Here is a 27,817-nt window from a genome sequence, read left to right as displayed (position 1 = left end):
AAACGTGCTTTTTCATGTATAACAGCGTCCTGTATTATAACCACATCGCTGACATTTCTAACAAACCAAACCGTGTGAATATTGGGCAAAAATTTTAAGAGTTATGATTTATTTAGTTGGTCAAAAGCTTCCTCGGTAGAAATAAATGCATTGGGGTCGCGGGAGAGACCTATCCAAGATGGCGGCCGCGCTGAAACGTCAGCTCCAGTAGGCAGCGTCAGTATAATCTACCTGTATAACGTCTAAGGTGATGAAAGCGGACATGCGGAATGGGGGCGGGGCCTAAACCCGGCGCTAAACCTGCTAGCCATGCGGCTGCTAGCTTCTGTGGTGTCTTTCTGGGAGCTAGCCTGCCGTTAGCTTCTTCAAATTGTCTTTGTTTTCGGCTTTTTTGGACAAAATGTCTTCGAGAAACTCGGACAATAGCGACAACGTGAGCGAATATTCAGCGTTGAAGGAGGAGCTTAGCAGAAAGGTCCGTTAAAAGCAGTCTTGTGCCGGCTAGCATGCTAACAGAGAGCAGCATAAACACGTTAGATGGCTTTTAGAGGACCTGTTGTTAACTGTGGTTCCATGTTTTAGGTGAAGGAGCAGAAGGTTATTGTGGACGAGCTCTCCAATCTGAAGAAAACCAGAGTGAGTTTAGTTCACATCAACAATTCCCTGTTGTTCCAGAAACATTTAGATAAAATCAGGGTTAGAATCTCATACAGGGATCAGCATTAAAATGAGTTTTCACTAAACACACACAGTATGAAAGATTCTGCTATTCGTGTTAAATAGTCTAAGGTTACTGAGATGTGCAACAGTTTGGAATTTTGAAACACTGTTTTCCAGACCTTGAAAAGTCTTGAATTTTGTGTGAAAGTCTTAATAAAGTATGGGAAAAAAATGTATGGTAGAATTTTACAGTACGCTCAAAGGCATTGTGAAATGAGAAATAGGAAGGTAGGCTATAAAACTATAATTTTACTAACTGGTCAAACACTTGTTTGATGTGAAATTCATGTACTTGTGATTTTCATGTTTTGAAACGTTTTCATCAGTAAAAGCATAATTTACTGTGAATAATGCATTTGTTCATTGAGTACTAGCCTATAAAAATTAACATTTCTAATAAACAGTTTGTACAATCTCAACCAATGAAGTAGGCAGTAGGCACACAAGTATACAAGTACATAAAGTTAAGGTCTTGGGAAAAAAATATCAGTTTTGAAAAAGTCTGGAATTTTAATTTGGAAAAAGAGCAAGCACCCTGTAAATGTTGCTGTTCTAACTGGAAGCTGCTCTAAAAGTGACAGATTTAAATATATGCATTAATGATGGCACACTGAAGGTCAAAGGTCAAGCTTCTGTAGTCCTGGTTCCAGCTTGCCTAGATGTTAGATGTCTTCAGAACCGACGTATCTAATCATAATAATAATAATAATAATAATAATAAACGTGTTTTCCAGTTTGTGCTGAAGCTCCTTTTTTCTTTTTATTTCCTGCAGAAAGTTTACGTCCAGCAGAGGAACAGCAACATCTTCTTCCTGGCGGACAGAAACCAGACCCTGAGCTCCTGTAAAAGTGAGTAAGACGGCTGATTTCTGGTGGAGCTCTGCTGCCTGGCTGTCTCGCTGCCTTGCTGTCTCGCTGCCTGGCTGTCTTGCTTCCTGGCTGTCTCGCTGCCTGGCTGTCTTGCTGACGGTGCCGTCTGTCTGCAGAGGACCTGGACTACATGAAGAAGGAGCTGCAGGACCTGTGACATCTCCACCGCCATGTGTGGCATCTTCTGTCTGCTGAGTCGGTCTGCGGCTCCGTCCGAGCGGGACGAGCAGATCCAGGAACATCTGCGGAGGAGAGGACCCGACTCCAACCGGGTCGTCACGGCTACAGGGACGGACCCCGGGTACCGGTGCGTGTTCTCCGCCCACGTTCTCCACATGAGGGGCCTCCTCACCCCTCAGCCGCTGCAGGACGGCGCCGGGAACGTGTTGATGTGGAACGGCGAGGTCTTCGGGGGCGTGGCGGTGGACCCGGAGGAGAACGACGCGGCCGTGCTCTCCCAGAACCTGGAGTCCTGCAGGAGCGCTGCGGAGGTTCTGGCGGTTCTGGCGGCGGTCCGCGGGCCCTGGGCGCTGGTCTACCACCAGAGGGCCGAGGACCTCCTCTGGTTCGGCAGAGACTTCTTCGGCCGGCGCAGCTTGCTGTGGAGGTCTGCGGCGGGAACGCTGACTCTGACCTCGGTGGCGGCTCAGGCGTCCGGGTCCGACGGGTCCGACGGGTCCGACGGTACCTGGGAGGAGGTTCCGGCAGCCGGCGTGTTCAGGGTGGACCTGAAGGAGTTTGGACGGACCGGTTCCGTCTCCCTGGAGCTGTTCCCCTGGGATGGCGCCGACAGTCCCACCGCCGCTCTGGAGTCTCTCCCCAGCGCCTGCAGCGTAATCAGGAACCCCGCCGGCCCGGTTCTGCCCGGCCCGGTTTGTCCTCTGAACGTCTCCCTTCCCGCTCCGTCAGGCGGGGCGGCACCAGAACCAGAACCCCGTTCATCCGCCCCGGACCTGGAGGAGCTGCTGGCAGGAAAGCGGCGGCCGGAAGAGGAGGAGCTTCTACTGAGCGTGCTCAGTGAGGCGGTGAGGAGGCGGGTCCAGCCTCGGCCCGTCAGAACCCAGCCAGTCTGTGACGGTTCTGCCAGCGTGGCTCTGCTTTTCTCAGGAGGGATCGACTCCATGGTCCTGGCCGTCTTGGCGGACCGCCACGTTCCCCCCCAGCAGCCCATAGACCTGCTGAACGTGGCCTTCAGGCTGCAGGAGAACCGCAGCACATCTGGAAAGAAGCAGAAGGAGAACCGCAGCACATCTGGAAAGAAGCAGAAGGAGAACCGCAGCACATCTGGAAAGAAGCAGAAGGAGAACCGCAGCACATCTGGAAAGAAGCAGAAGGAGACGGCGGACTGCGGCGCCGACCCGGCCGCGGTCCAAACCTTCGACGCCTTCGGCGTTCCGGACCGACTGACGGGGCGAGCCGGCCTGGAGGAGCTGCGGCGCCTGAGTCCCGACAGGCGCTGGAACTTTGTGGAGATCAACGTGTCGCAGGAGGAGCTGCAGACGATGCGGCGGGAGCGCATCCGTCACCTGGTGCATCCTCTGGAGACGGTGCTGGACGACAGCATCGGCTGCGCCGTGTGGTTCGCCGCCAGAGGAGCGGGCGCCGTCATGGAGGACGGCGGCGCCAGAGCCTTCACCTCCTCCGCCAGGGTGAGGCTCCGGCTGCAGGCGCCGTCCTGAACCAGCGGTTCATTTAGTGTTTTAATGCAGCGATGCAGAAAATACAGATTTTCTGTTTCTTTGAGGCTCGATCTGCAGATTCTGGTTTTTATTCCAGAACCAGAGACGACGGTGAAGCTCTGCGTGTTTCTGGACCGACTTCACTTCAGCTCTGATGCTTTTAATCAACAAATTTCTCAGTTTTTGATCAGCAGTAAGAGCCGACTGAGGCTGTAAGATTTTAGGAAATAATCTAATTGCAATTTTTTTTTTTTTCATCGTATTATTGCGATTTAATGCAATTATTTTTTCAGTTTAATTTATCACGTCTTTTTAAACATATACAAACAACAAATCAATATGTTTCCTTGCTGTGCAGATCAGGCGCTAAAAGAGCCGCTGCGTCTAAACTCGGAGCAGAAATGATGGCGTTCTGTCTACGATTTTGACTTTTCTCTGCATTAACCACAAGCAACAAAAATGGCCTCTAAATAAAGACGTTTGTAAACAAGGACTATTTAAAACAAGAACTTTTCATGTTTTTATTAATCAGAATATTATTCAATAGAACAGCTTTTAGTTGATTTCAATCCTTGTTGAACATAAAGTGCAAGAAACAAACCAGTCTATTTATTAAACCGTTTAATCAGTATTTAATGTTTTAGATGCTTCTCTGCTGCAACGCCAGCCTTTGATTGGTTGACCAGGTTTCTGCAGCGCTTAGCGGCAGATAGGGGGCGCTGCAGGGGCACAGCTAAGGCAGGCCGGGCCCCGGGCCCCTGAGGGATTAGCACCTTTTTAAGGTTTAAACGGTGACTGTGTTGCTGCCCTGCAGGTGGTTCTGACGGGGATCGGAGCGGACGAGCAGCTGGCCGGTTACTCCCGCCACAGAGTCCGATTCAAGGCGTCCGGCCCTGAAGGCCTCCTCCAGGAGCTGCGCATGGAGCTGGGCAGGATCTCCTCCAGGAACCTGGGCCGGGACGACCGAGTGATCGGAGACCACGGGAAGGAAGCCAGGTACGGGTCGCCCTCCCTGGTTTAACCGCCTGGACTCATAGATTTATTATTTCTACCAAATGATTCAACATCCGGGCAGCTTGAGGGTCACCAGGAGGAGAAATAATTAATTAGTTTTCTTCAGAATAAAGTTAAACGTTACTGTATTTATTAGACTATCAGGCGCACTTAAAATCCTTAAATCTTCTCATAAACTGATGCTGCTGCTTATCTATGATCACCGTTGTGTTTACTGTGATTTATGTGGTACAAGAAATCTGTTAAAATGTGTAAATATGCTCCTCAGTGGATATTAGGAGCATTACGGTACACTGTGTCTCTACCTGAGGACCCCTGAGCTGTCTACCAGACTGCCTGACTGTAATGTCTAAACTAGAAGTGCATTCATGTAAGGCCTGGAGTACGCGCTAGCAACAATAAACCTAGTAAGTTAATTAAATATAAAAGTTTATTTTGGCCTGATAGAAACAGGGGAGTGTAGTCCAGCTACTCTGTCCTCCAGAGATGACAGAGAGCTGTGGACGTGGAGGCGCACTGCAAAAAGGGGACTAAAAGTAAAGTTTTCTTTAAATTAGTAATTTTTTCCTTGATTTGAGCAGATAAATAAGACTATTTGTTAATGGAATGAATATTTTACCCCTAAAATCAGACATCCTGCACTTGAAATAAGATGAATTATTCTTGTTTTTTAAGTGCAAAAGTCTTTTCCCATTAGCAGATATTCTCATTTAGCTGCTCAAATCAAGGGAAAAATTACTGATTTAAAGAAATGTTACTTTTAGTTCCCTTTTTGTAGTGGAGTGATAAATATTACACAGTTGAGAAGAATATTTAATGCGCCTTATAGTCCTAAAAATACGGTAAGGGTTCAGTGATTAAAGTCTAAACTATAGAATAAATCAGAACCATCTTCATGCTGATCCTGTTGGGTTGGATCAGCTTCGCCTCGAAGAAACTCCTGGTTTAATAAATCAGATTGTTGAAATTAAACTCATTTATAGGTGGAGGAATTTAGTTCTTTAGTGATTAAAGAACTAAATTAATTTTTCCCTCCAGCTTAGATCCACTTTAAACTCAGACTGGCTTCTTTTTCCTCCCCATCAACCCGACGGCAGGAGAAATTAGCAGCAACGTCCATTTTTATCCGTTTTTAATCCATTTTTATCTTTTAAATAATCAAAGTGTGTTTTTTTTAATCATTCTTTATTAACAAATTTGTAAATTAACGGAACATAAACAATCGTCACCATCTGGGCCACGGAATGAATCAAAGCGGCGTGTTTGTGAAGCTCAGAACCGGGTCGGCTGGTTCTGCTAACCTGGTTAAGAGAACCAGCCGCTCCGCTTCATTTAACAGGATTATTTTAACTGTTAATTAAAATTTAACAGAGTTTTATTCTGCTGCGGGTCTGTGTGGTCCGGACGGTTCTGGTCGGAGCGCCTCAGCCTGACTGGACCTGTAGGTGTAGTGAAAGCCACGCTGTCCCGTCTGTCCGCAGGTTCCCCTACCTGGACGAGGACGTGGTGAGCTACCTGAACTCGCTGCCCGTCTGGGTCAAAGCGGACCTGGTTCTGCCCCGCGGCGCCGGCGACAAGCTGCTGCTGAGGTCGGCGGCGCGGCGGCTGGGCCTCGGCCAATCGGCGGCGCTGCCCAAGCGGGCCATGCAGTTCGGCTCGCGCGTCGCCAAGATGGAGGACAGGCGTGAGAAGGCCTCTGATCGGTGCGGGCGGCTCCTCACAGCGTGAAGCGTTCTGGATCCGATGGAACGTTCCGGGTCAGGCTGGTTCTGGTTCTTCTACACCATGTAAGCCGTCTCCTCCTGAAGGTTCTCCCTGAAGTAGCGCTCACACTCCAGGTACGCCGGCAGGTTCCCCACGTCGAAGCGGCCGGAGACCTCGTGGACGTAGACGGGTTTCCTGACGGAGACAGAACGGTCAGAACCGACCCAGATGCTCAGGAACCGCTCCACTAGAACCTCGCTCTGCGTTACCTCTGAATGAGCCAGGACAGGAAGTTCCCCGGAGCGTCCTTCTCTTCAAGCGGAGCGTCCTGATGAGGGAAAGACGTTCAGAACCAGAATCTGTGCAGGAACCCAGAAGTGTGAAATGTTGGGGTTCTACCTTCTTCTCCTGCAGGAAGGAGTCCAGCAGAGGAAGGGTTCCCCTGGAGAACACGTAGAAACACGGACACTGAAAGGAGAACGCAGTCAGCCGCTGGGTTAAAACAACGTTCTCCCACCGAGAACATTTAGTTCCATTAAGGTTTAAAACTCTGACAAGGTTCTCAATAAAAAATAGGTTTGAGAGCAACTTTGCTGTTTTCTCTGATTTATTTTATAAATGTTTACAATTATTTCAAATTATAATAATTATTTTTTTTGCAAATTATTTTTTTTTTGTTTGTTTTCCGGATGGATTCTCTCTAAAAATGTTGTTGCTAAAGTTTGTTTATGGAGTGAATTTTGTTCCATTATTGCTGCAAAAAATTTGATTTGCAATTGGAAATAAAACAAAAATGCAAACCAGAAATTAAATGTTGAAAAATGTCTTAATCAAAAAAAAATGTTTTTGTTTTATCAGATTTTATTTTTATTATATGTTTTAAGAGAAAAGAAACATGCAATTTTTTTCACCTTTTATGTTTTAAATGACTTTTTTCTTCAAATTTCTCTTTTCAAATCGCGGTTTTCAGATCACGTGCTCTTTACTTCTGGGGGCGGGCCTTCGTCTGGTGTCAGGACCGAAGGCGCATTTCTATTGGTCAGCACGGACGTTAGCAACGTTTCTATTGGTCAATGCGCGTCAGGAGCAAAAAGTGAAGCGATGACGATTAAAATGCAATTTGAACAGAATGCAATCTGTAAAAATCTATCTAAAAAAGAGATAAATAAATAAATCTGAAAATATAAAATGGAAAAAAGTTAAATTTGTTTGAAAAAGTAAATGTTTAAAAAAAACACAAAATGTTGAGAAAAACAAAAGTAACTTTCAAAACCTTTTTTGATTAAGAACCTTTTCAAAGTTTAATTTCTAGATTGCATTTTTTCTCAAATTTACAAAAACGTTTTCTTTTCAACAATAATGGAATAAAATTCCCTCCATAATCACGTTATGAGACACGGTTCTGGATCAGCGTCCAGAACCTTTGTTCTGGTGGTCCTTTAACACACAAAGTTTAAGTTACTAGGATGTGACAGACGGTTCTGGTTCTGTTCCTCTGAGGTTCTCCAGAGTTCTGATCAGAGTTCAGAACCTCCCAGAGCTCTGATCATCATGTGGTCCTGGAGAGAGGATGGACCACCTGCAGACCTACCAGGACATGGACGTCCACCTGGACTGACAGGCTGGACCAGGAGAGCATTGATCAGAGAAGCAGGAGGACCATGGTGGCTCTGGAGGAGCTGCAGAGCCCAGCAGCTCAGGTGGGAGAAAACCCAACGAGAAGCACCTGGAGGGAGGCTGGTGGTCTAGTCAAAGTCCAGACCTCTACCTGGTTTAAATGGTGGGACCTTCAGGGAGCTGAGCAGAACCCTGGAAGGAGGAGTGGACCAGAACCGTCCCACATGGCCGTGAGACTAAAGTTCTTCCTCTGAAGGACTCACGGCTCTCCTGGACTCGGTCTCTGACGGCTCGGGTTTCTCCTTCATGCGGAGAACGCGGAGGTCACGGTCCACCTCCAGGATCCCGTACTTCTGGGTCTCTGCGGAGAACACGGGGTCCGTTAGTCGGCCGGTACCGAACCGGACCTGCTGGGAGGTTCTGCTGCTCACCTCGGTCCCCGCACTGGTAGGACAGAACCAGGCAGCCGTCCTCGCTGCTCGCCTGCAGCCCGCAGAACTTCTCTGCCACGGCGCCGAGGCTGAAGTCCTCCCTGAACAGCGTGTCTCTGCAGAAACACGCAGAACCGAGCCTGAAGTCCCTCTGAGACCCGCTTTGAGGTCCAGTTTAGAGCAGAACCTCACCCCCCGATGACGACCACGTGGTCCTGGATGTTGAAGTGCTTGATGGCGAGCTGCAGGCAGGCGACGGCGCCGAGGCGCTCCTGGGACGGACGTGAGTTTGGGTCAGCGGAACCGTTCCACTGGAACCGTTCTCCGGTTCCTGGTGTTCATTAACGGGCCGGAGGAGGTACTTACATCGTTGGTTCTGGTCTGGTCGCTGAGAACCTGGACCTCTGGGAACTCCTCGGCCCATCGCAGGAACTCAGCCTGGTGGAGCGCGTTGGTCTGCAGGCGGACAGAAGACGGTTCTGAAAGGTTCTCCAGAACTCAGAGGAACCATCAAAGGTTCTCCAGAACTCAGAGAAACCATCAAAGGTTCTACAGAACTCAGAGAAACCATCAAAGGTTCTACAGAACTCAGAGAAACCATCAAAGGTTCTCCAGAACTCAGAGAAACCATCAAGGGTTCTACAGAACTCCTCAATAGAGACACAGCATTATTCTAGAACTCGGCACCTAAAGAATTAAATCACTTTTAAAAGTGGACTTTGGTTCCCTGGTTCCTCTCCTCCTTCTGGACCTGGTCTTTAGGTTCTGGTTCCGCTCAGTTCTGTTCTCCACAAAAGCAACTAAAATCCTGATCCAGTGTCTCTGCTTCTTGTTCTGACCCGGTCCATTCGCCTGAGCTTTTATCTGCATGTAGACGGGACAGCACAGACCGCAGAACCTGGCAGCTTGGTTCTGGTTCTGGTTCTGGTTGCTGTGACAGGTGGACTTCCTGTGCTTTGTAGTTCTGGACCCTTTGTGCTAAAATCGTATTTTTTCGTTTTAAGCACCTGACTAAAAGTTTCACAAACTCGGTCTAACAGAACCTGAAAGGTCCAGTTCGGGTAGATTCTGGTCGGGTTAATAACCGAACTGGGTCTAAGGTCATCTAGAGGTGGTAAATCAGTTTGTGGTTCGGATTCTTTTTAATCCTCAAACTAATTTATCTCCAGCCATCCCGGTTACTATCACTACAGGAGGTTCGGTTTGGTTCGGTTCTGTTCTAATCAGGTTCGGAATAAAGTTGTCCTGCCTCTAAAACAGTTTTTGATTTAATAACAATTAAAGAACAGATTTTTTTTGGGGGGGGGGGGGGGGGTCCTACCACCACATAGATCCCGTCCACGGTTCGGGACCGGTTCAGAGCCCGGACCCAGTGGGTTATCAACGGGAACCGGCCCACCGGCAGCAGCGGCTTCGGAACCCCCACCAGGTGAGCGAACCTGCCGCTGCGATCAGCGGAAACATCCCTCTGCAGCCTGGTTCCGTACCCGGCGGCGAGAATCACGGCTTTCATTTAGAACTCTGACCGGGACTGTTCGGATCCGATCTGGGTCAGGGTTCTGGTACCGAGTCCACCTTAACTGAGTCAAAGTTCCCACTCTTGTTTGGGTTTCACTGGAAGTTTGGAAGGAGCTCCTTCGGCCTCTACTGCCCCCTGCTGGAGGGCCAGAACCAACTCTTCTACTGCCCCCTGCTGGACAAACAGAACCAACTCACTGCCCCCTGCTGGAGGACCAGAACCAACTCTTCTTCTACCGCCCCCTGCTGGAGGGCCAGAACCAACTCTTCTTCTACTGCCCCCTGCTGGACAAACAGAACCAACTGTTCTTCTACTGCCCCCTGCTGGAGGACCATAACCAACTCTTCGACCCGAACCGTTTTAGACTGTATTACTGGCTCCAGAACACCCAGCTGAGCTTAACTGTAGATTTTCCATATTAATATTTCAGACTAAAGTTCTTTGGATCCGTTTTTTATTTTATTTCATACCAAGGACCGGTCCGTCCGTCCAGGTCCAAACTCTGGGATGATGGAGCTTCTTAGGAGCAGCACCCGGACTCTGGAACCAGCACCTTCTGGATCTGCGCTCCACCACCGATCCAGGACGTTCAAATATTGGAACCTATTTATTAGCAGTAACCAGAACCCCGGGTTCTTTACCTGTTCTGATGGTTCTTTGCCTGTTCTGGTGGTTCTTTGCGTTTCTCGGTATATTTTTATTGTTTTTTTGTAAAGTACCTTGACGCCATGTCTGGCTGTGTAGTCTGTATAAATAAATGATTCAAGTGAAATAAAAACCAACCAGTTTAATTATTTAAATGTATAAGTCCATCTCAGAATATTGTCATCTAATGTTCCTGTTTTCATGTTAAAGCGTTCCTGCTCTACATGTTTAGCAGAGGGTGGAAGCGGTTCTTCTTGGTGGTTCCATCCACGTTCTGAGCCTCACCTGTGGATCCGGATCCTGACTGGAACACAAAGATCCTGGTACTGAAAAGTTAAATGCATCGAACCAAACGCACTTTATGTTCCTGTTAATATATCAGAGTTCAAAAAATTTAACATAAATAGAATATTTGGCTGGTTTTGTTGATTGAATGACTTTGAGCATTAATTTGAAACTAATAAATATGGATATTGGAGTCAAATCAAATTAAGCGGAGCAGAGAATTGTATCATCCTAGCTGACACCCAGCTCTGCTTATAACGTTAAATTATTCACTACAAGGTCACAGAAGTCACTGACTTGGTAATTAACTCGTAGGAACAACGTTCAGCACCTTTCATCGTCTTTATTTCACGTTTCAAACGGCAAAATCATTTTATTGAACCAGCTTCTAACTTTTACACATTTAGCAGCGTCTCTGAGCCCCCCCCCCCCCCGCCTTCTGCTCCAGCGACGAGGAGTCGACGTTACGTCACAAAGAAGAAGAAGAAGAGCTGACAGAGGCGGCGGCGGTCCGATCTACCGGGAAATGTCCCGGTCCTCCTGATTGGCCGCTCCAGGCCCGGTCAGACAATCTGCCACCTTTAGAAGCAGAACATTAACCGGGTCGATTCAGAACCACCAACCTGAAGGCAGCAGTGAACTGGACCGCGGGTCGATGAAAACAAACCCAGACGAAATAAAGACATTAAGCTCAGCAGTTTGATCAGAACCTTCTGCAATCAGAACCGACCGTGTTGGACCTGAGACCAGACAGGAAAGATGAAACAGAACTTCTGATAATTTTATTTCCTCCCGTTTTCTAAGAATCAACAAGAAAAAAAACAAACAAACAACAAGAACCAGAACCAGAATTCTGGGATAAAGGAGAGAAATGTTCATCTACTCCACATCCTCCGACCCGCTTCCAGCTTCTGGTGCCGCCGGGTTTGGGTCGGGTTCTTTGGGCGACTCCGGCTGATCCGACGGTTCGGGCTGAGAATCCTCCATGGGCTCCTGGTCCGGTTCTGGACGCGGTGTCGGTTCCTCTGCGTCCTGCGACAAGCCGTCCTGCAGAAAAGTTCCCCAGACTTTAGCCAGAACCTTTTCTGGGTTTCCAGGGTGGAACGATCAGACAGAACCACGAACAGAACTTTCTCTGACCCAACTAATCACACAGGCTCAGATATATACATACTGCTGCTGGTTCTGACCATCAAATGCTCCTCCAGGTTTGGGTCGGACCCGCTCAGAACCTTCTCAGATGGTTCTACTGGTTTCCCTGAGGAAGGAGGAACCGGTGCAGCCGTGGTTGTTCCTGAACATCCCGACCCGTTTCCTTCCTGCAGTTTGGTTCTGATCGCCGGTCCGTCCAATCAGGGGCGGACCCAGCAGAGCAGCTACCGTGTCGACCATGGCCACTAACCAGAGGTCCTGGTTCTGGTCCGGTTTCAGCGTCAGCTGCTTGTATTGGCCTGTATGTATATATCTGAGCCTGTTTGGACCAGAGGAAACCTGCAGCAAAGTTCTGGACCGGGTTCTAGATGTCAACAAAGGTTCTGATCGTTCCAGCCTGAAAAAGCTCAAACTGAATAAAGTTCTGAAGTGATTCTGGTTCTGAATCAACGTCTCATCACAGCGAAGGTGACGCTCACAGAGGCGTTACTGCAGACGGGTTCTAATCGGACCTTCACACAGAACCGGCCGGTGCTGGATCCGCTGAACAGAACATCTGCAGAACATCTGCAGAACATCCCTGAACGCTCGGACCCACCTGGGAGACGCTTTCCAGGGTTTCATCCAGAACCGGCGGGCCGGCCTCCTCCTGCTCCATGGGTTCCTCCTCGTCCTTCAGAAGAACCGGTTCCGGCTGGAGCGGTGGTTCTGGTTCTGCGGGCTCCATGACAGGAGGTTCTTCGGCAGCGGGAGCCGGTTCCGACTGGGTCAGAGGAAATCGGTGAAACCCAGAAAGACCAGAAGGAGACTTGCTACTGAACACAAAGGAGAAAACACGGCTCACCTCCTCCTCTGGTACCGGTACCGGTACCGGGTCGGCGGGCTTGGGTTCCGGCTTCTTGTTGGCTTCCAGGACGGCCATGATGGAGGTGGGGATGTGCGCTTGCTGTGGGAGACAGAGGGCAGGAGGAGGGTCAGAACGGCGGCGCCGGTTCTGACGGGTCGGTTCTGACGGGCCGGTTCTGACCTGGTGCGGCGTGAAGGCCAGGACGTGCTGCAGCAGCGGCGCCCTCATCTCCGGGCAGCGCTCGAAGACGCTGGCGAGCTGCGGCGGCGGCAGCTGCAGCAGCACGCTGTAGGACTGCGGCTTGGTGCGCTGGCAGCACTTAACGAAGCCCTCCCACACCTTAGGGTACTTCCACACCTGGGGGACAGGACGCCGTTAGCCACAGGAAGACGGACGGAACCGGAACCAGAACCAGAACCTGGTGGGCGGAGCCGGCGGGGCACCTGCTTGACGATGAGGCGCGACAGGATGTTCATGACGAAGCCGCCCAGCCGCGGGTACATGGTGAGGGACTGGATGACGGTGCGCATCAGCAGCATGGGCAGCGGGCTCTGCTCCATCAGCTGCTGCATCACCACGGCCAGAACCTCAGAGGTGTAGACGTTCTTCTCCCCGAAGCACAGGTTGGTGGCTGCAGGCGGAGGAACGGAGCCGTCAGAACCTCTGATTGGCTGAGGGAGCTAGCCTCCCCGCCACCAGGTGTCAGCACTGAGCTGCTGGATCGTCTCATGACTTTAAAACGTTCACAGCTGCGTCTCTAATGCAGAAAACTTTTAACCTTTTAAACTATTTTTTTATCTTTTAAACTATTTTTAACCTTTTAAGCTATTTTTAACATTTTAAACTATTTTTTAACCTTTTAAACTATTTTTAACATTTTAAACTATTTTTTAACCTTTTAAACTATTTTTAACATTTTAAATTTTTTTTAACCTTTTAAAATATTTTTTAACCTTTTAAACTATTTGTATCCTTTTAAAACTATTTGTATCCTTTCAAACTATTTTTTAATCTTTTAAACATTTTTTTTACCTTTTAAACTATTTAACCTTTTAAAACTATTTTTTTAACCTTTTAAACAATTTTTTAACCTTTTAAACTATTTTTAACCTTTTAAGCTACTATTTCTTACCTTTTAAACTATTTTTTACCTTTTAAACTACTATTTTTTACCTTTTAAACTATTTGTATCCTTTTAAAACTATTTGTATTCTTTCAAACTATTTTTTAATCTTTTAAACATTTTTTTTTACCTTTTAAACTACTATTTACCTTTTAAACTATTTGTATCCTTTTAAAACAAAATTTTAATCTTTTAAACATTTTTTTTACCTTTTAAACTATGTAACCTTTTAAAACTATTTTTTTAACCTTTTAAACTATTTTTTAACCTTTTAAACTACTATTTTTTACCTTTTAAACTATTTGTTTACCTTTTAAACTATTTTTAGTCCTTTTAAACTATTTTTAACCTTTTAAACTATTTTTTAACCCTCCTGGTAGGAGTCCAGCCGTCCTCCAGAACCAGAACCGTATCAGTTTGTTAGAAGGTAAAGAACGTGGATCTAAACCATCAGAGACGCCCGTCTGAGTTTGGACCGAGTTAAAGACAGACGGACGTCTCTGAGGGACCAGGAACAGACCTTAGTGCCTACGCTGAGGGAGGAAAGGACACAAGGGAGGAAAGGAGACAATGAAGGAAAGGAGACAAGGAAAGAAAGGAGTCAAGGGAGGAAAGGAGACAATGAAGGAAAGGAAACAATGAAGGAAAGGAGACAAGGAAGGAAAGGAGACAAGGAAAGAAAGGAGACAATGAAGGAAAGGAGACAAGTAAGGAAAGGAGACAATGAAGGAAAGGAGACAAGGAAGGAAAGGAGACAAGGAAGGAAAGGAGATAAGGAAGGAAAGGAGACAATGAAGGAAAGGAAACAATGAAGGAAAGGAAACAAGGAAGGAAAGGAAACAATGAAGGAAAGGAAACAAGGAAGGAAAGGAGACAAGGAAAGAAAGGAGACAATGAAGGAAAGGAGACAAGTAAGGAAAGGAGACAATGAAGGAAAGGAGACAAGGAAGGAAAGGAGATAAGGAAGGAAAGGAGATAAGGAAGGAAAGGAGACAATGAAGGAAAGGAAACAATGAAGGAAAGGAGACAAGGAAGGAAAGGAGTCAATGAAAGAAAGGAGTCAAGGAAAGAAAGGAGACAATGAAGGAAAGGAGACAAGGAAAGAAAGGAGACAAGGAAAGAAAGGAGACAAGGAAAGAAAGGAGACAATGAAGGAAAGGAAACAATGAAGGAAAGGAGACAAGGAAGGAAAGGAGACAAGGAAAGAAAGGAGACAATGAAGGAAAGGAGACAAGTAAGGAAAGGAGACAAGGAAGGAAAGGAAACAATGAAGGAAAGGAAACATTGAAGGAAAGGAAACAATGAAGGAAAGGAGTCAAGGGAGGAAATGAGGAGACAAGTTACTAAAGGAGGAGACAATGAAGGAAAGGGGATAAGAGAGGAAAGGAGGAGACAGGAGAAAAGGAGACAAGGAAAGGAGACAAAGTAGGAAGGAGGAGACAAAGTAGGAAGGAGGAGGTTCTGGTGGGTCTGACTCGTTGCCCCAGCAGAACCTTGAGGTTCTCTGGACTCGGACCTTTGATGATGGACTTCATGTCGCACTTGGAGGAGTCGATGTTGTGGAGCGCGATGAGGAGGTCTCCTGGAGTCAGAGGAGACACCGACGAGCTGCCCTCACCTGCAACACACACACAGGCCCGCCGGGTCAGAACCGACCCGTCCACTCAGCAGAACACGGGCTGGAACAGAAATCACGGGTCGGTACGTTTCCGCTCCGCCTGGAGTTAAACCCAAGGTCCAGAACTCGGCGCTGATGTTTGGACCAGGTCCATATTTGTGATGCTCAGACAGCCTGGAGTCCCAGCTGTACCTGAACGCATCACGAGCTGGGAACACCTGCTGAGGGACCCATTCGGACCAGAACCAGTGAAATCTGGTTCAGTGTTCTGGCCCGGTGCGGCTCTGGACCTTATGGCTGCTGAACAAACGCAGACAGAAAGTTCTGGTTCTACACAGAACCTGTAGAAAACCAGGCTGGAGCGGTCCGGTACCGACCCGGCAGGGCCGTAGCGGACCCAAAGCGTGGCCCGCTGCGGTCCTGGCTGTTACAGAACCAGAACATGTGCGGTGTGAGAGGGAGAAGCGGGTGAGCGGCGCCCCCTGGTGGAGACCTACTGTGCTGCGTCCCCAGCAGGCGGTTAAAGACTTCCTTCACAACAATCGGGTTGAGCTTGATGAGCTTCGGCAGCGCCTGGACCACCTCGTTCTGAGGGGAGAGAACCAGAACCACGGTTAGACCCGAGAGAACGGACGAGGAACCCAGAACCTCCTCCAGAACCTCCTCCAGAACCGCACCTTCTCCAGGCCGTTGATGACGGGGATGAGGAAACGCACGTCTGGGACGCGTTTGTGGTACAGGTCCCGCACTCGCTCCACCAGCTCCGGCGACGGCGGCACTGAACCCAGGACAGAGCTGCATCAGAACCAGAACCAGAACATCTGCGCCTCCTCTACGCTGCGGGTCGGAGGCGGTCTACCTTTATCGGTCAGGATGTGCAGGCAGCGGGTCACCAGGGTCTCGGCTCCTTTGGGGCAGTTCTCCACCAGGAGCAGCAGCTCGGGCGAGTTCATCCCCATGCCGCGGATCTGCAGGAACCCAAACACACGCCGGTACCGTTAGAACCCCGCCCGGCTGATCCGGTACCGTTAGAACCCCACCCGGCTGATCCGGTACCGTTAGAACCCCGTCCGGCTGATCCGGTACCGGCGCTGCGTCCGATCACTGCAGCCTAAAACGGGTCAGACACCCGCGGTGCTTAGAGTGCAGCCGTCTGGCCGATCTTTAAAAAGCTGATTCTGATTTATTTACTTAGACACCATCAGCTGTTAGAAGAAACCTTCAACATTTAAAACTCATCCTGAAAAACGTTAAACATTAAAAACTCATAATCAGAGTTTAGGGCGATGGTTTTCAGACCATAGCAGAGGGAGATGGGATCGATCAGTGCACCTCTAATAAAACGACTCGTTAACTAATTAAATGAACGCCAGCGTTGGGCGGACAGGAAGCGGAACCAGAACCGGTACCAGAACCGGTACCAGAACCGGCACCAGAACCGGTACCAGAAGCGGTACCAGCGAACAGGAGGCGAACTCACGGGCTGCTCAATGGCGCGCAGCACACTGCGCTTGATGTCGGCGATGGCCTCGGTGTAGACGGAGGCGAGCTCGTGGACCAGCCGGTGGTTGAGAGGAAGCAGGGACAGGTAGAGGAAGAGACACTGTCTCACCGTCTCCTCCGTCCACGGAGCCGCCACCTCTGAGATTAGAGCAGACGTCAGGAGAAGCTGCAGCTAAGCTTAGATTATCCATTAATAGGACAGAAAAAGACTCATTTACACTTCTTATTAACAAATAGAACATTTAGACAGAGCTGATGAGCTCACAGGTGTTCTGTCACCATAATATTAGGTAATAAATAAGTTTCTAATAAAGAAGTTTATGTTATGAACAGGATTTAACACAAAGAAGTGAAGCTGTAAAACTGGGGGAAATAATTGGGAATAACGAAGCAACCAGAGCAGAAACTGACAGTCAGATAAACCAGCAGCTCATTTATGGAAATCCTTCATGCTGCATTTATCCTGTTTAAACTCCAACGACGTTTATTCTACAAGTTTCTCTGATTTATCTTCAAAGGGTCAAACAGGATGTTAGAGATTTAATCCTTTTTATTCCTTCATTTTAATGGAGTCCTTTTATGGATGTTTATGTCTCATTTTTCTGTTTTTTATTCAGCTCTGCCTCTTATTCTGAGTGTCTCACCAACATTTAATCATTGTTACAGAACAGTAAAGATTCATGAACAGTTAGTTCAGAGTCCTGCTCCTCTCTCCCATTCAGTCCCTTCACTCAGACTCCGTCAGCAAATTAAAACTTAAAGCTTAATAAACATAAATATGATTATCAGAATGAGATTATATTCTGGTGTATTTTTAGGATCCATAATCTGAACTCTGGTTCTGATGAACTCATGAACTCAGCGCTGCAGCACGGATCATCACTTCCTCCTGTTCTCTAAACAGCAGCAGGAGTTCTCCACCATCTCAGAACCTGGTTCTGTTCTCAGAACCTAAAAGAACCAACACACCTCTGCCTTTATTGTTGTTTTTTGGAAATTTATCAAACGTCAGACTTTCTACTTTAAATAAATCTTGGTGTAAAATCTCCGGTCATGATCGATTATTTGGTTTTCAGCCCAAATAATCGAGGCTTTATGAATAATTTCTTTGTATTTAACCCAAACACATTTCAACCTGATCAGGGAAGGTTGAGCCGTTTTCTCATCGTTTGTAGAATTTACTCCAAAAAAAAAAACAAAAAACACCTGAATTTGAAACCAGCGCCTCGTTTACGTCGCTCTGCAGCCAATCGGCATCGCCGACCGGCTGCAGGTGAGTTAGCGGCTCCGCCACACGGACGGCTCATGAAATCCGCTGCCGACGCTGTAAATTTTGCATTTTTATGGATTTTTATGGATTTTATGGATTTGTCGTTTCACTGATGTCCTTTCTGCCACGCCCTAACGGCGCGGCTGCTGATTGGCTGGTGAGGCGTGAGAACCTGTGTCCTTGTCGGCGCCGAACAGCAGAGACGGCGGGTTGGGGTGGACCAGCAGCTGCAGGTAGTTCAGGGCGAACTTCTCGATGTAATCTCTGAGGTGGTCCTTCTCGTACATTCGCTTCAGGAAGGCCAGCGCCGTGCTGCGCACCTGCAACGAGATACGGTCCGTTTACGGAGGAACCTTTACCCACAATTCACAGGCAGTGTCTTTTAAAGACCTTTTAATAGAAACTTTCAGCAACGCATCTGTCCTAAATCATTTAAAAAGGATAAACTCGGGAGGTTATAAAGAAAAAGCCTTAATTGACCACAGAGTCGTCCAAAAGTAAACACACCCCTAAAACTTTTCCACGAAACTTTTCATTTATCGGGATTTTATGCAACACAAAGTGGAGCATAAGTGTAAAAATCTGAAAAGTGCGGTGTGCATCTGTATTCAGCCCGTCCCTGGGTCAGAACTCTGCAGAACTTCTTCTGCCTGTGGGTCCAGCAGCAGCTCTGCTCTGGTTCAGACTGGATGGAGAACATCTGAGAACATTTGTTTTCAAGCCTTGCCACAGATTCTCATTAGCACTCAGTCTGGACTTTGACTAGGCCGTTCTGACCTATGACTCTGCTCTGATCTAATCCATCCCATAATATCTCAGGCTGCAGGTTCTCCTGCTGGAAGGAGAACCTGTGTTGGTTGTTCTCCTGCTCTGGGTTTATTCAGGCGCTGATTAGAAATGAACTTCTGGTTTTATTTTTAAAGCATTTTGAAAAGCTGGACTCCTTCCTGTCCACCAGCGTGCTGCAGGTTCTGGTTGAGACATAAATGTCAAACTGTCCCCCTGTGGGGACGTCTGTCCCTCTGTCTCTGCAGCTTCACCTTCTCCTTGTCGTGGGAGCTGAGGTCCAGGAGGACATGGAGGTACTGGAACTGCCTGGATGGCCTCTTGATGATCAGCTCCTTCAGCGTCGTCATGCCCAGATAAACCCGCGACTGAAACAGAGACAGCAGGTCAGCGAGGAGGACACGTCCTGGAGGAGGAGGACACGTCCCCCAGGAGGAGGAGGACACATCCTGGAGGAGGACACGGTGTCTCACCTCGTCCTCACAGTACCGCCGGATCACCTCCAGCGCCGACTCCGTGATGATGGGAGCCTCCAGAACCAGCTTGGTGAAGAGCCTGGAGGAGGAGAGAGCTGCTGGTTAGATCCAGAGGAGACAGGAGAGGAGACAGAGGAGGAGACAGGGGAGGAGACAGGAGAGGAGAAAGGAGAGGAGACAGGAGAGGAGACATAGGAGAGGAGACAGGAGAGGAGACAGGAGAGGAGACAGGAGAGGAGACAGGAGAGGAGACATAGGAGACAGGAGAGGAGAGAGCTGCTGGTTAGATCCAGAGGAGAGAGGAGAGGAGACATAGGAGAGGAGAAAGGAGAGGAGACAGGAGAGGAGACATAGGAGAGGAGACAGGAGAGGAGACAGGAGAGGAGACATAGGAGAGGAGACAGGAGAGGAGACAGGAGAGGAGACATAGGAGACAGGAGAGGAGAGAGCTGCTGGTTAGATCCAGAGGAGAGAGGAGAGGAGACATAGGAGAGGAGAAAGGAGAGGAGACAGGAGAGGAGACATAGGAGAGGAGACAGGAGAGGAGACAGGAGAGGAGACAGGAGAGGAGACAGGAGAGGAGACATAGGAGACAGGAGAGGAGAGAGCTGCTGGTTAGATCCAGAGGAGAGAGGAGAGGAGACATAGGAGAGGAGAAAGGAGAGGAGACAGGAGAGGAGAAAGGAGAGGAGAGAAGAGAGGAGAGAGGAGAGGAGACAGGAGAGGAGACAGGAGGAGAGAGGAGACAGGGGATGAACGGAGGAGACAAGCTAGGAAAGGAGGTAGGATGCGTGAACAAAGGGCTTAAGTAGGAACCCCAGAGACAGGGAATGTCAGGAAGCAGGAAGCGAGTGAAAAGGAAGGAGGGAAGGAGAGAAGGAGGGAAGGAGGGAAGGAGAGGAGGAGGCGAGGGGACAGGAGAGGAGGAGGAGACAGGAGAGGAGGAGGCGAGGGGACAGACCCGTCCCGCTGCTCGGGCTTCTCCTGCAGGCCTGACAGCAGCGTGTAGAGGCAGTGGTCGTAGCCGTCCAGCAGCCCTGCAGGCAGCTGGCTCAGGTAGGTGTTGTACTCCTGGTAGAGGAGGGAGAAGGCCAGCTCGCTCCTGGTCCTGATGTCCTCCAGGACGAACTCCAGGACGTCCTCCTTCATCACCCCCTCAAACTGGGTCACCAGCCTGGAGAGCAGCTTCACCCGCACCTGCAGCACCGGCTCACCGTTAACCGCACACCTCCTCCACCTCCTCCACAGGGGAAACTTTCATTTCAGCTCACACAAGTATAAAAAACATTAAATTAGCACCTTAAGCCCAGTTTATACAGTTTATCTGTAGATAAAGTTTTATTGGGGTGAGTTAAACTTTAAACTCATCATTCTGCTTCACTTCTTCTCTTTCTGGACATTTCTGGGTTGTTTTAATGTGTTGTTGAGAATCTGACCTCTAGTGGCAGGATGCTGTTACTACACAGTAAAAAAAACATTCACTACAGGAGGCTCAGTTTTAGCCCATTTATACACTTTAAAGGGATTTATGCCTCTACTTTATGACATGATGTGCCTTTTTAGGCTCTGGAGGGCCGGATAAATTGCCCTGACGGCCCAGATTCGGCCCGCGGGCCTCGAGTTTGACACCACTGAGCGTCTATGTGCTCATGTGCTGACTTCCTGCAGCGACTAATTATTTTACTGCCTTAATCAAGCTTAATTCAGGAGAAAATCTGATTTAAATCAGAAACACTCATATACATATTAATACAAATCAGCTGAAAGTTAGTTTACATGATTATGAGTTAAATACTTTAGTTTATCTGCATTTTAATAATATTTCCCCCTGATTAATCAGGCCTTTTTATAATAATTTAAATGATGAATTGTGAACGTTAACCACAGCGTCTCTACGTTTAGATTTAATTGAACAGTTTAATCAAATAAATGTTTTTTATTATCTCTACAATATACCGTGATACTGAGGTCAGTTTCTAAAGCAGCCGTGTGGTAAAAGGCACCAGCTTATTATTATTATTATTATTATTATTATTATTATTATTATTATTATTAATATTATATTATATTTTACTGTTAAATCTATAACATTGAGCTTAATCCTTGAATAAAATCTTATTCTTTATTATTAAAACAAAGAAATTAGGATTTAGTCCTTCAGAGAACAGGATAAGGTTTGAAAACAGGTTTTCCTCCGTCTTTAATTATCCAGACAGGAGAAAATCTTTTCCACCAGGACCGTCCTGACAGAATAAATTCTGAATCCTTACAGAATAAATTCTGAATCCTTACGTGGGACATGCCGCTCTGCGTGATCGCCTTCTCTGAGTGGAGAATCCTCCTCACCGCCTTGGAGGACAAGACGCCGATCTGGGAGTCGGACAGCGGCTGGACGGCGTCTGCCAGGCGGAACACCTTCTTCCTGCCCACGGCCCCCGGCGCCCTGCGGGGGCGAGAGAAGCCCGGTCGGTGAGCAGAACCTGGAACCAGGAGCAGAACCTGGAACCAGGAGCAGAACCTGGCACCAGGAGCAGAACCTGGAACCAGGAGCAGAACCTGGAACCAGGAGCAGAACCTGGAACCAGGAGCAGAACCTGGAACCAGGAGCAGAACCTGGCACCAGGAGCAGAACCTGGCACCAGGAGCAGAGGGTGTGGCGCCGTCGCTCACTTGGCCTGTGCGGAGGGCAGGATGGGCTCAGGGAGCCTCTTGACGGCCGGAGCCTCTGCGGTGGGCGGCTTCTCGCCGTAGCCCCCCACCACGGAGATGGCCTGGCCCATCATGGAGGACAGCTTCCGCTTGATCAGAACGTCTTTGGCCGCCGAGTCGTCCTCCATCTGCTCCTCTCTGCCCGCCTCATCCTCCCTCGCCCTGCACTGCTCCAGACCTGAGGGGCAAACACAGCTTCCTGAAAGCCACAGCTGGAACCAGATGTTTACATACAGCCCACAGCTGGAACCAGATGTTTACATACAGCCCACAGCTGGAACCAGATGTTTACATACAGCCCACAGCTGGAACCAGATGTTTACATACAGCCCACAGCTGGAATCAGATGTTTACATACAGCCCATAGACCCAGAACCTTCACTGCTCACGGTCCGGTTCTGCTGAATGCCACAATGAGGATTTCTAAACCTTTAAACTATTTGGGAAAGCCCAGACGATGATGATGATGTCATGGCTTTGCTGGCCTCTGATTGGTTCATTTACCAGACCTGAGTTATGTTCGCTTGGAAGGATTCAGCGCAGATATCAGAACCAGAACCACAGACCTCCACCAGTCGGGTTCATCCTGAAGGTTCCACCTTCATCTGTTCTAGTTTTTATCTGCAGCTACAAGCATCATGGGAGCCTTCAGGAAGGAGGATCTCTGGGTTCTGCTGTGAAACGTGTGGATCAGCCCCAGAATCAATGCTAAAGACAAAGCACAGAGGTGGCAGCATGATGCTGGGGGCTGCTTTGCTGCAGGAGGGACTGGTTCACAGAGCAGACGCATCATGAGGGAAGACCATCATGCTGAAGCAACATCTGGACACATCAGGAAGTCAGTTGAGGAGAACCAGAACCTCTGAGCCGAGTCAGACGGTTAAAGGTGATTCTACCAAACATCGAGGAGACGGAAAGCCACGAAGAAACCTTATTTTGCTGACATTTAAAACTTATGAGCTATTTCATTTAACCGTAACTGAGTTAGAAGAAGAAAAGTTGAGTCTGACTTAATGAGGATAAAGACGTTATGCGTATTTTTATACTAAATGCATGAAGATACAAATGCATAAGAGCCTCTGCGCTTCATAAAGTCTGATGTTGGTGATGTTCCTCAGATGGTAAAACTGGATCAATCCACACTCCCAAGTTATTAACCTTGTCCCTTCATTTCATGACGTGCTCACAGATCTTCAAGGTGAAACTTTGGGACACATAGTGACATTTTTAAGGTCTGATGACCATTAAATGTGTCTGATCAGCGTTAAGAAGCAGGATTTTTTAGATAACCAGCCCCTAATTGCAGAAGAATCCCATCAGAGGTCTCCCTGGTGGATCATCTGCCTCCTTCCATAACCTCCTTCCTCCTCCTCCTCTCAGCACATCCATTAACTGTGCCGTCTGTCTGTCTGGTGGCACCACCGCCTCCATATTGCGCAGCAGGTCTCACCCTGACATCCGTCTCCACCTGCATCCCTCTAACCCAGACAAACGTGGTCTGCAAACATCACGACACGTTCAGCGCCTCTGACCTGGGCCGATCCCCGCTGCAGTCATCTGGGTCGCCATCAGCCGGGCCAGATGTTTGATCTGGGCGTCGGTGCCGGCTGACTCCACAGGTGTGTACGTGGCCTGGAAGGAGGCGGGCATGACGTCGGGCAGGTACACCATGCTGATGAGCACCTGAGCAGGGAGACAGACATCCGGGGGGGAGGGGTTAGAAGGTAGGAGGGGTCGGGGGTGAAGCCGACAGGTAAACCACGGCGCCCCCCCCCCCCACCAGGTTGGCCACGTTCTCGGGGGTCAGCAGCGGGCGCAGGAAGTCAGCCGTGAGGTCGATGGCGGACTGCGCGGCTGGAACGGCAGCTGGCTTTGGGGCGGCGAGGGGGGCCGGCTCCTCTTTGTCCTCGTCGTCCTCAATGAGCGCCGGCTCTGAGGACAGGATATAGAAACATTAACGGGTTAACAGGAGAAGGTACGGGAGTAAAACTTCCTGAACGCTCGCCGCGGCTCACCCAGCTTGACCTTCTTGCCCTCGGTGGATTGGTCGTAACGAGGCCGTTTGCGCTGCTCCCGCGGCGCCGGAGTGTATCGGGTTATCTCGGTCTGCGGCATCCCCAGATCCAGCAGAAGGGTGCTGATCTGAACCTGGAACTCCAGGCTGCAGGGATGCTTCAGCACCGCCACCAGGTGCAGCTTCAGGTTCTTCCGCACGCTGCTCACCTGAGACTTGGCCAGAGTTGGAGGCAGGTTTGCTGCAAGAAAACAAATCAATCAATCAATCAATCAATCAATCAATCAATCAATCAATCAATCAATCAATCAATCAGTTTAAAGGGTTTCAGCACCAGCCAGACTGCCTGTTAGGAGATGATAAACCTCCCAGGGGAGGATCAGAAGGTTTTTCTGCTGCTAACGCTCACCGTGCAGCGTCTCGTAGGCCTGCACCACTTCAGACATGAACATTGGCCTCTGGCGGGCGATGGTGGCCAGAGAGCCCAGGGCGGTGGTCAGGTTGATGCTGGAAATGGCCGGGTGGACCATGAACTTCAGCAGCTTCTCCAGGGCGGTCTTCCCCTCCTCACACAGGGTGTCTGTGGAGGATCCAGCACAGGGCAGATCACCTTTAGAAACTGACCAGAAGCATTTAAACGCCTCAGGACTTGCTCTGGGCCTGGCCCCCGGGTACCGTAGCGAATGTAGGGGTGGTCTCTGGGGACTTTGTCCAGGCTGATGTCCCCCTCCTGTCTCTTAGGGACGTCGGACTCCGGTATCCGTGGCGACAGCGTGATGATCAGGGACTCTGTGAACTTGATGGCGTGGGTGCGAATGCCGTCGTTCTCTGAGTCCAGCATGGTCAACACGTCGCCGGTCATCTGTGTGACCAGATCCCAGCACGCCTCCTGCATCTCCGACACCGTCTTGGAGCGGACGAGCCACTGAAGGGGAGAAGGAACGCCATCGGAATCAGGGAAACGACGACACGACCCGCTCCACCGCCCGCCTGCGTCAACCTACCTGCAGCGCCACTTTGTAGAGCTGGGTGAGGGTGAGGATGGCCTTCTTCACCACGTTTACGCTCTCGTCCTTCAGCAACATGTTGAGGTTGGCGATCAGCCTGAGGAGGAGCTCGTTGTCCCGTTTGCTGAACAGAGAACAGGAGACGTTCTGCAGCTGTAAACCTGCAGCGTTACCACGGCAACAAGCAGATTCCTGACAGCTCACCATGCTTCCTCTATAAACCCGATCACAAACTTCCTCACTTCAATGGACCGGTCCGTCTGGAAGGCGATGATCTCCTGAGCAGCAGAAACAAAAGTTGGCAAATATTAGTATTTAAAACAATAAACAGCTAAAGTTTGGCAGCGATTTCCACTCATGTTTAATATAAAAACTTGATAATCTCACAAACTGACAATCTTTATCTGGCAGGGAAACAACATGAATTCGGGTAAAACCACAATCACTATAATAAAAACGTGACTAAAACAGAATTTAAATCTATATTTCTATTTTAAACAACAGGTTACGTTGCTGCAGCTATAAAAGCTTATTTTATTTTAAGGCTTTTCACACAGCGGCCCAGTAAAGGTGATAGATTAACAAAACTGAAAAAGACTTTATTGTGACGATAATTATAAAACAGTTATTGGAATTCTAAATAGCATCACTGAGTAAAACATCGGATTCTTTATTTTCCACTTACATCCAAAAAGTTGTCAAGAAGAGAAGGATCCTTGTTGATGATGAGCTCTTGAACCTGATAGAAATTCACAGAATCGGTTTTTATCCAAGTGAGTTTCTGATCCAGCTCTCAAAAAATACTTTTTAATAAAATAATACTTTACATTTACACAAACATCAAATCAAGTTTGATTTATATGTATTAAAACAGATTTAATGATAATCTTCATGTTGGGAAATGAGGCAACGAACCTGTTTGAGAACATTAAGCTTTTCATCGGTGGGAATCAGAGCCGCCTGATTCAGAAGCTCCACAACCTGAAAGAAGCCAAAGTTTCTGTCAGTAAAAACACGACTAGCTGCTGATCAGATCATTCCAACCAGCAGTGTGAGGCTTCAGTCCACGAGCAGATACGAGTTCTCTGGTTTCTGAAGGAGAGAACCTGAGATTTCTAAATAGTTTTACTCACCAAACAGCTTCATTTATCACATCTGCAGCAGCTGCTGTTGCATAAAGATCCGCCTCTCTACGAGGTTCTTTCTTTCTTCCAACAATCAAGAGTCCTTATTATCATTGTTTAACCACAATTAAGTTTTGGTGAGACTCCAGAATTCACACATAACACACAAACCAGGACATAATGTTCAAGTTGAACTCCTCCTTCCATCAATGCTTCCACCTTTAAGGACAACCGGACTAAATCTCATCTTCTAAGCAACATTTAGCAGGCCTTCCCCGTCCAGAAGTGACATAAAGTCCCTGCAGAGAGTTTCAGGTTTGATCCAGGATCCCAGAAAACCTCCAAAGGGAGGCATCATTATCAGAGCAACCATCCCAGACTCCTCCTTTCAAAGAGGAGAAGCAGCAGCTTGACTCCAAGCAACATCTAGACGACTAAAACTGAGACCTGAGTGACGGTGATGGACCTGGAGAGCAGAATCAAAGGCTTAGTCCACCTCCTGACGGCATCCTCTGCCTCATCCTTCCTTTGTGTTTAAAATAAAGCTTTCCAATGCGACAGCTACTCACTACAGCTGTCCTGAGTGTCCAATAAAAGCCTATTTCCCCCCTTAAAGATGTTATGTCACATTTAAATGCTTCAAATCAACAACTTTCCATTTGAAACAAAGATTCCTTAAATTAAAAAAAAACTAACTGATGTATTTCCTCTACAAACTGCTGAATGATGAGCCTCCAGTTTCACCAGACCTCTGATCCTTTGGTTGAATAATTACCCTTTCGCTGGTGGTGATGTCGATAACAGAGGGGGGCTTCCCCTCCTTGGAAGGACGCTCCATGGTGCCTCTCAGAAAGGTTCACTGCGTGAAGAACATGGCGTGGAAAGATCCTGGAACCCCGGATAAACCTGCTGAAATGAACACGGGTTAAAATGCATCAGCCTCAAACCGGCTAAAATCTGGACTGACTGACACACAAACGCAGCCGATAACAAACTCACAGCAAACGGCCCCCAAACTGCGCCATTAAAAACATTTAGCATGCCGATCAAAACAGATTTAACATTAGTATTTAAAATCTTTCAGTAACACTATTAGCTTCACCCCGAGCTGTTAGCCGCCATGCTATGCTAACCGGTTCAGTTTAAACTTTATTGTTACAGTTTATAAACAACATACCGTTTTATTACTGTTGTCGGGTTAAAATAATTACTTTAACCCACCGGCAGGAAAGATATTCCTTACAAGAGTATTTACCTCATTCAATCATTTATTACAACAAAAAAACAACTGTCAGCGCGGACTGCTAGCTGCCGCTCTTCTTCGGCTTTTTTTAGGTTTTTGGCTGCAGAATAACGTGATGGAGCTGCAGCGCCTCCTACTGGAGCGGGGTGAAGATGCAGGTCTGAAATGTATTTTATCACAATTTTATAAGTCTAAGGGACTCTTTTTGGAGAACATCATAATTTCACAGAAGATTTTATTTTGTTTAGGCTTTCCTATTCTGTAAATGGCTGTCAGATTTATTTAAATATATATATATATATATATATATATATATATATATATATATATATATGTATATATATATATATATATGTATATATATATATATATATATATATATATATATATATATATATATATATATATATATATATATATATATATATATATTGCTTTATGATATGTGAGCAGAATATGAA

General features: G+C 47.9%; 3 protein-coding genes across 11 annotated transcripts; 1 reads left to right on the top strand and 2 right to left on the bottom strand.

The window, feature by feature from the left end:
• Positions 1 to 242: 242 nt before the first annotated feature.
• On the top strand, positions 243 to 6,575 carry asnsd1 (asparagine synthetase domain containing 1). 5 transcript variants are annotated; one of them, XM_036132632.1, is made up of 7 exons: positions 243 to 475; positions 1,494 to 1,569; positions 1,707 to 2,806; positions 2,840 to 3,239; positions 4,084 to 4,265; positions 5,765 to 6,040; positions 6,134 to 6,575. In XM_036132632.1, exons 3-6 carry the CDS (start codon positions 1,761 to 1,763, stop codon positions 6,009 to 6,011), a joined length of 1,875 nt encoding a protein of 624 aa, XP_035988525.1. In that variant the 5' UTR covers positions 243 to 475; positions 1,494 to 1,569; positions 1,707 to 1,760; the 3' UTR covers positions 6,012 to 6,040; positions 6,134 to 6,575. The 5 variants fall into 5 exon arrangements, with proteins under 5 accessions (XP_035988525.1, XP_035988524.1, XP_035988527.1 ...); XM_036132631.1 differs by having other exon boundaries at positions 244 to 475; positions 5,765 to 6,575; XM_036132634.1 differs by having other exon boundaries at positions 245 to 475; positions 2,906 to 3,239; positions 5,765 to 6,575.
• Positions 5,460 to 9,681, bottom strand: zgc:136439 (uncharacterized protein LOC678627 homolog). The gene is made up of 8 exons (XM_012851067.3): positions 9,357 to 9,681; positions 8,402 to 8,491; positions 8,228 to 8,307; positions 8,036 to 8,151; positions 7,868 to 7,965; positions 6,387 to 6,455; positions 6,257 to 6,315; positions 5,460 to 6,182 (listed from the first exon to the last, which is right to left on the bottom strand). The coding sequence occupies exons 1-8, from the start codon at positions 9,546 to 9,548 to the stop codon at positions 6,062 to 6,064; spliced, it is 825 nt and encodes a 274-aa protein (XP_012706521.3). The 5' UTR covers positions 9,549 to 9,681; the 3' UTR covers positions 5,460 to 6,061.
• A 1,494-nt stretch (positions 9,682 to 11,175) lies between these two features.
• Positions 11,176 to 27,487, bottom strand: sympk (symplekin). Of its 5 annotated transcripts, none has more exons than XM_036132614.1 (27): positions 27,369 to 27,487; positions 26,889 to 27,022; positions 25,905 to 25,970; positions 25,675 to 25,728; positions 25,194 to 25,267; positions 24,987 to 25,113; positions 24,658 to 24,907; positions 24,392 to 24,562; positions 23,984 to 24,223; positions 23,749 to 23,900; positions 23,501 to 23,651; positions 21,930 to 22,146; positions 21,552 to 21,702; positions 20,221 to 20,456; positions 19,257 to 19,338; positions 19,038 to 19,151; positions 18,170 to 18,317; positions 16,705 to 16,865; positions 16,084 to 16,192; positions 15,902 to 16,002; positions 15,722 to 15,812; positions 15,123 to 15,224; positions 12,927 to 13,114; positions 12,664 to 12,840; positions 12,481 to 12,582; positions 12,235 to 12,399; positions 11,364 to 11,531 (listed from the first exon to the last, which is right to left on the bottom strand). In XM_036132614.1, the coding sequence occupies exons 2-27, from the start codon at positions 26,949 to 26,951 to the stop codon at positions 11,364 to 11,366; spliced, it is 3,660 nt and encodes a 1,219-aa protein (XP_035988507.1). In that variant the 5' UTR covers positions 26,952 to 27,022; positions 27,369 to 27,487. The 5 variants fall into 5 exon arrangements, with proteins under 5 accessions (XP_021165438.2, XP_035988507.1, XP_035988509.1 ...); XM_036132616.1 differs by having other exon boundaries at positions 27,291 to 27,454; XM_036132615.1 differs by having other exon boundaries at positions 26,889 to 27,019; positions 27,291 to 27,454.
• Positions 27,488 to 27,817: the final 330 nt, after the last annotated feature.

The sequence above is a fragment of the Fundulus heteroclitus genome, unplaced genomic scaffold (genome assembly GCF_011125445.2).
Source record: "Fundulus heteroclitus isolate FHET01 unplaced genomic scaffold, MU-UCD_Fhet_4.1 scaffold_53, whole genome shotgun sequence".
NCBI lineage: Eukaryota > Metazoa > Chordata > Actinopteri > Cyprinodontiformes > Fundulidae > Fundulus > Fundulus heteroclitus.
This window is presented reverse-complemented; position numbering and strand designations above follow the sequence as displayed.

What these genes read in the sequence shown, in the direction of transcription:
- asnsd1 (XM_036132632.1), top strand. Translation starts at nt 1,761, where the DNA reads ATGTGTGGCATCTTCTGTCTGCTGAGTCGGTCTGCGGCTCCGTCCGAG. An exon ending in CTGCAGGAGAACCGCAGCAC is followed by an intron (nt 2,807 to 2,839) that starts ATCTGGAAAGAA and finishes GAACCGCAGCAC; the next exon opens with ATCTGGAAAGAAGCAGAAGG. An exon ending in GACCACGGGAAGGAAGCCAG is followed by an intron (nt 4,266 to 5,764) that starts GTACGGGTCGCC and finishes GTCTGTCCGCAG; the next exon opens with GTTCCCCTACCTGGACGAGG.
- zgc:136439 (XM_012851067.3), bottom strand. Translation starts at nt 9,548, where the DNA reads ATGAAAGCCGTGATTCTCGCCGCCGGGTACGGAACCAGGCTGCAGAGG. An exon ending in TGGACGGGATCTATGTGGTG is followed by an intron (nt 8,492 to 9,356) that starts GTAGGACCCCCC and finishes GTCCGCCTGCAG; the next exon opens with ACCAACGCGCTCCACCAGGC. An exon ending in CCTTCCTGCAGGAGAAGAAG is followed by an intron (nt 6,316 to 6,386) that starts GTAGAACCCCAA and finishes TTCCCTCATCAG; the next exon opens with GACGCTCCGCTTGAAGAGAA.
- sympk (XM_036132614.1), bottom strand. Translation starts at nt 26,951, where the DNA reads ATGGAGCGTCCTTCCAAGGAGGGGAAGCCCCCCTCTGTTATCGACATC. An exon ending in AGCTTAATGTTCTCAAACAG is followed by an intron (nt 25,729 to 25,904) that starts GTTCGTTGCCTC and finishes AATTTCTATCAG; the next exon opens with GTTCAAGAGCTCATCATCAA. An exon ending in CCGAGAACGTGGCCAACCTG is followed by an intron (nt 23,652 to 23,748) that starts GTGGGGGGGGGG and finishes CTCCCTGCTCAG; the next exon opens with GTGCTCATCAGCATGGTGTA.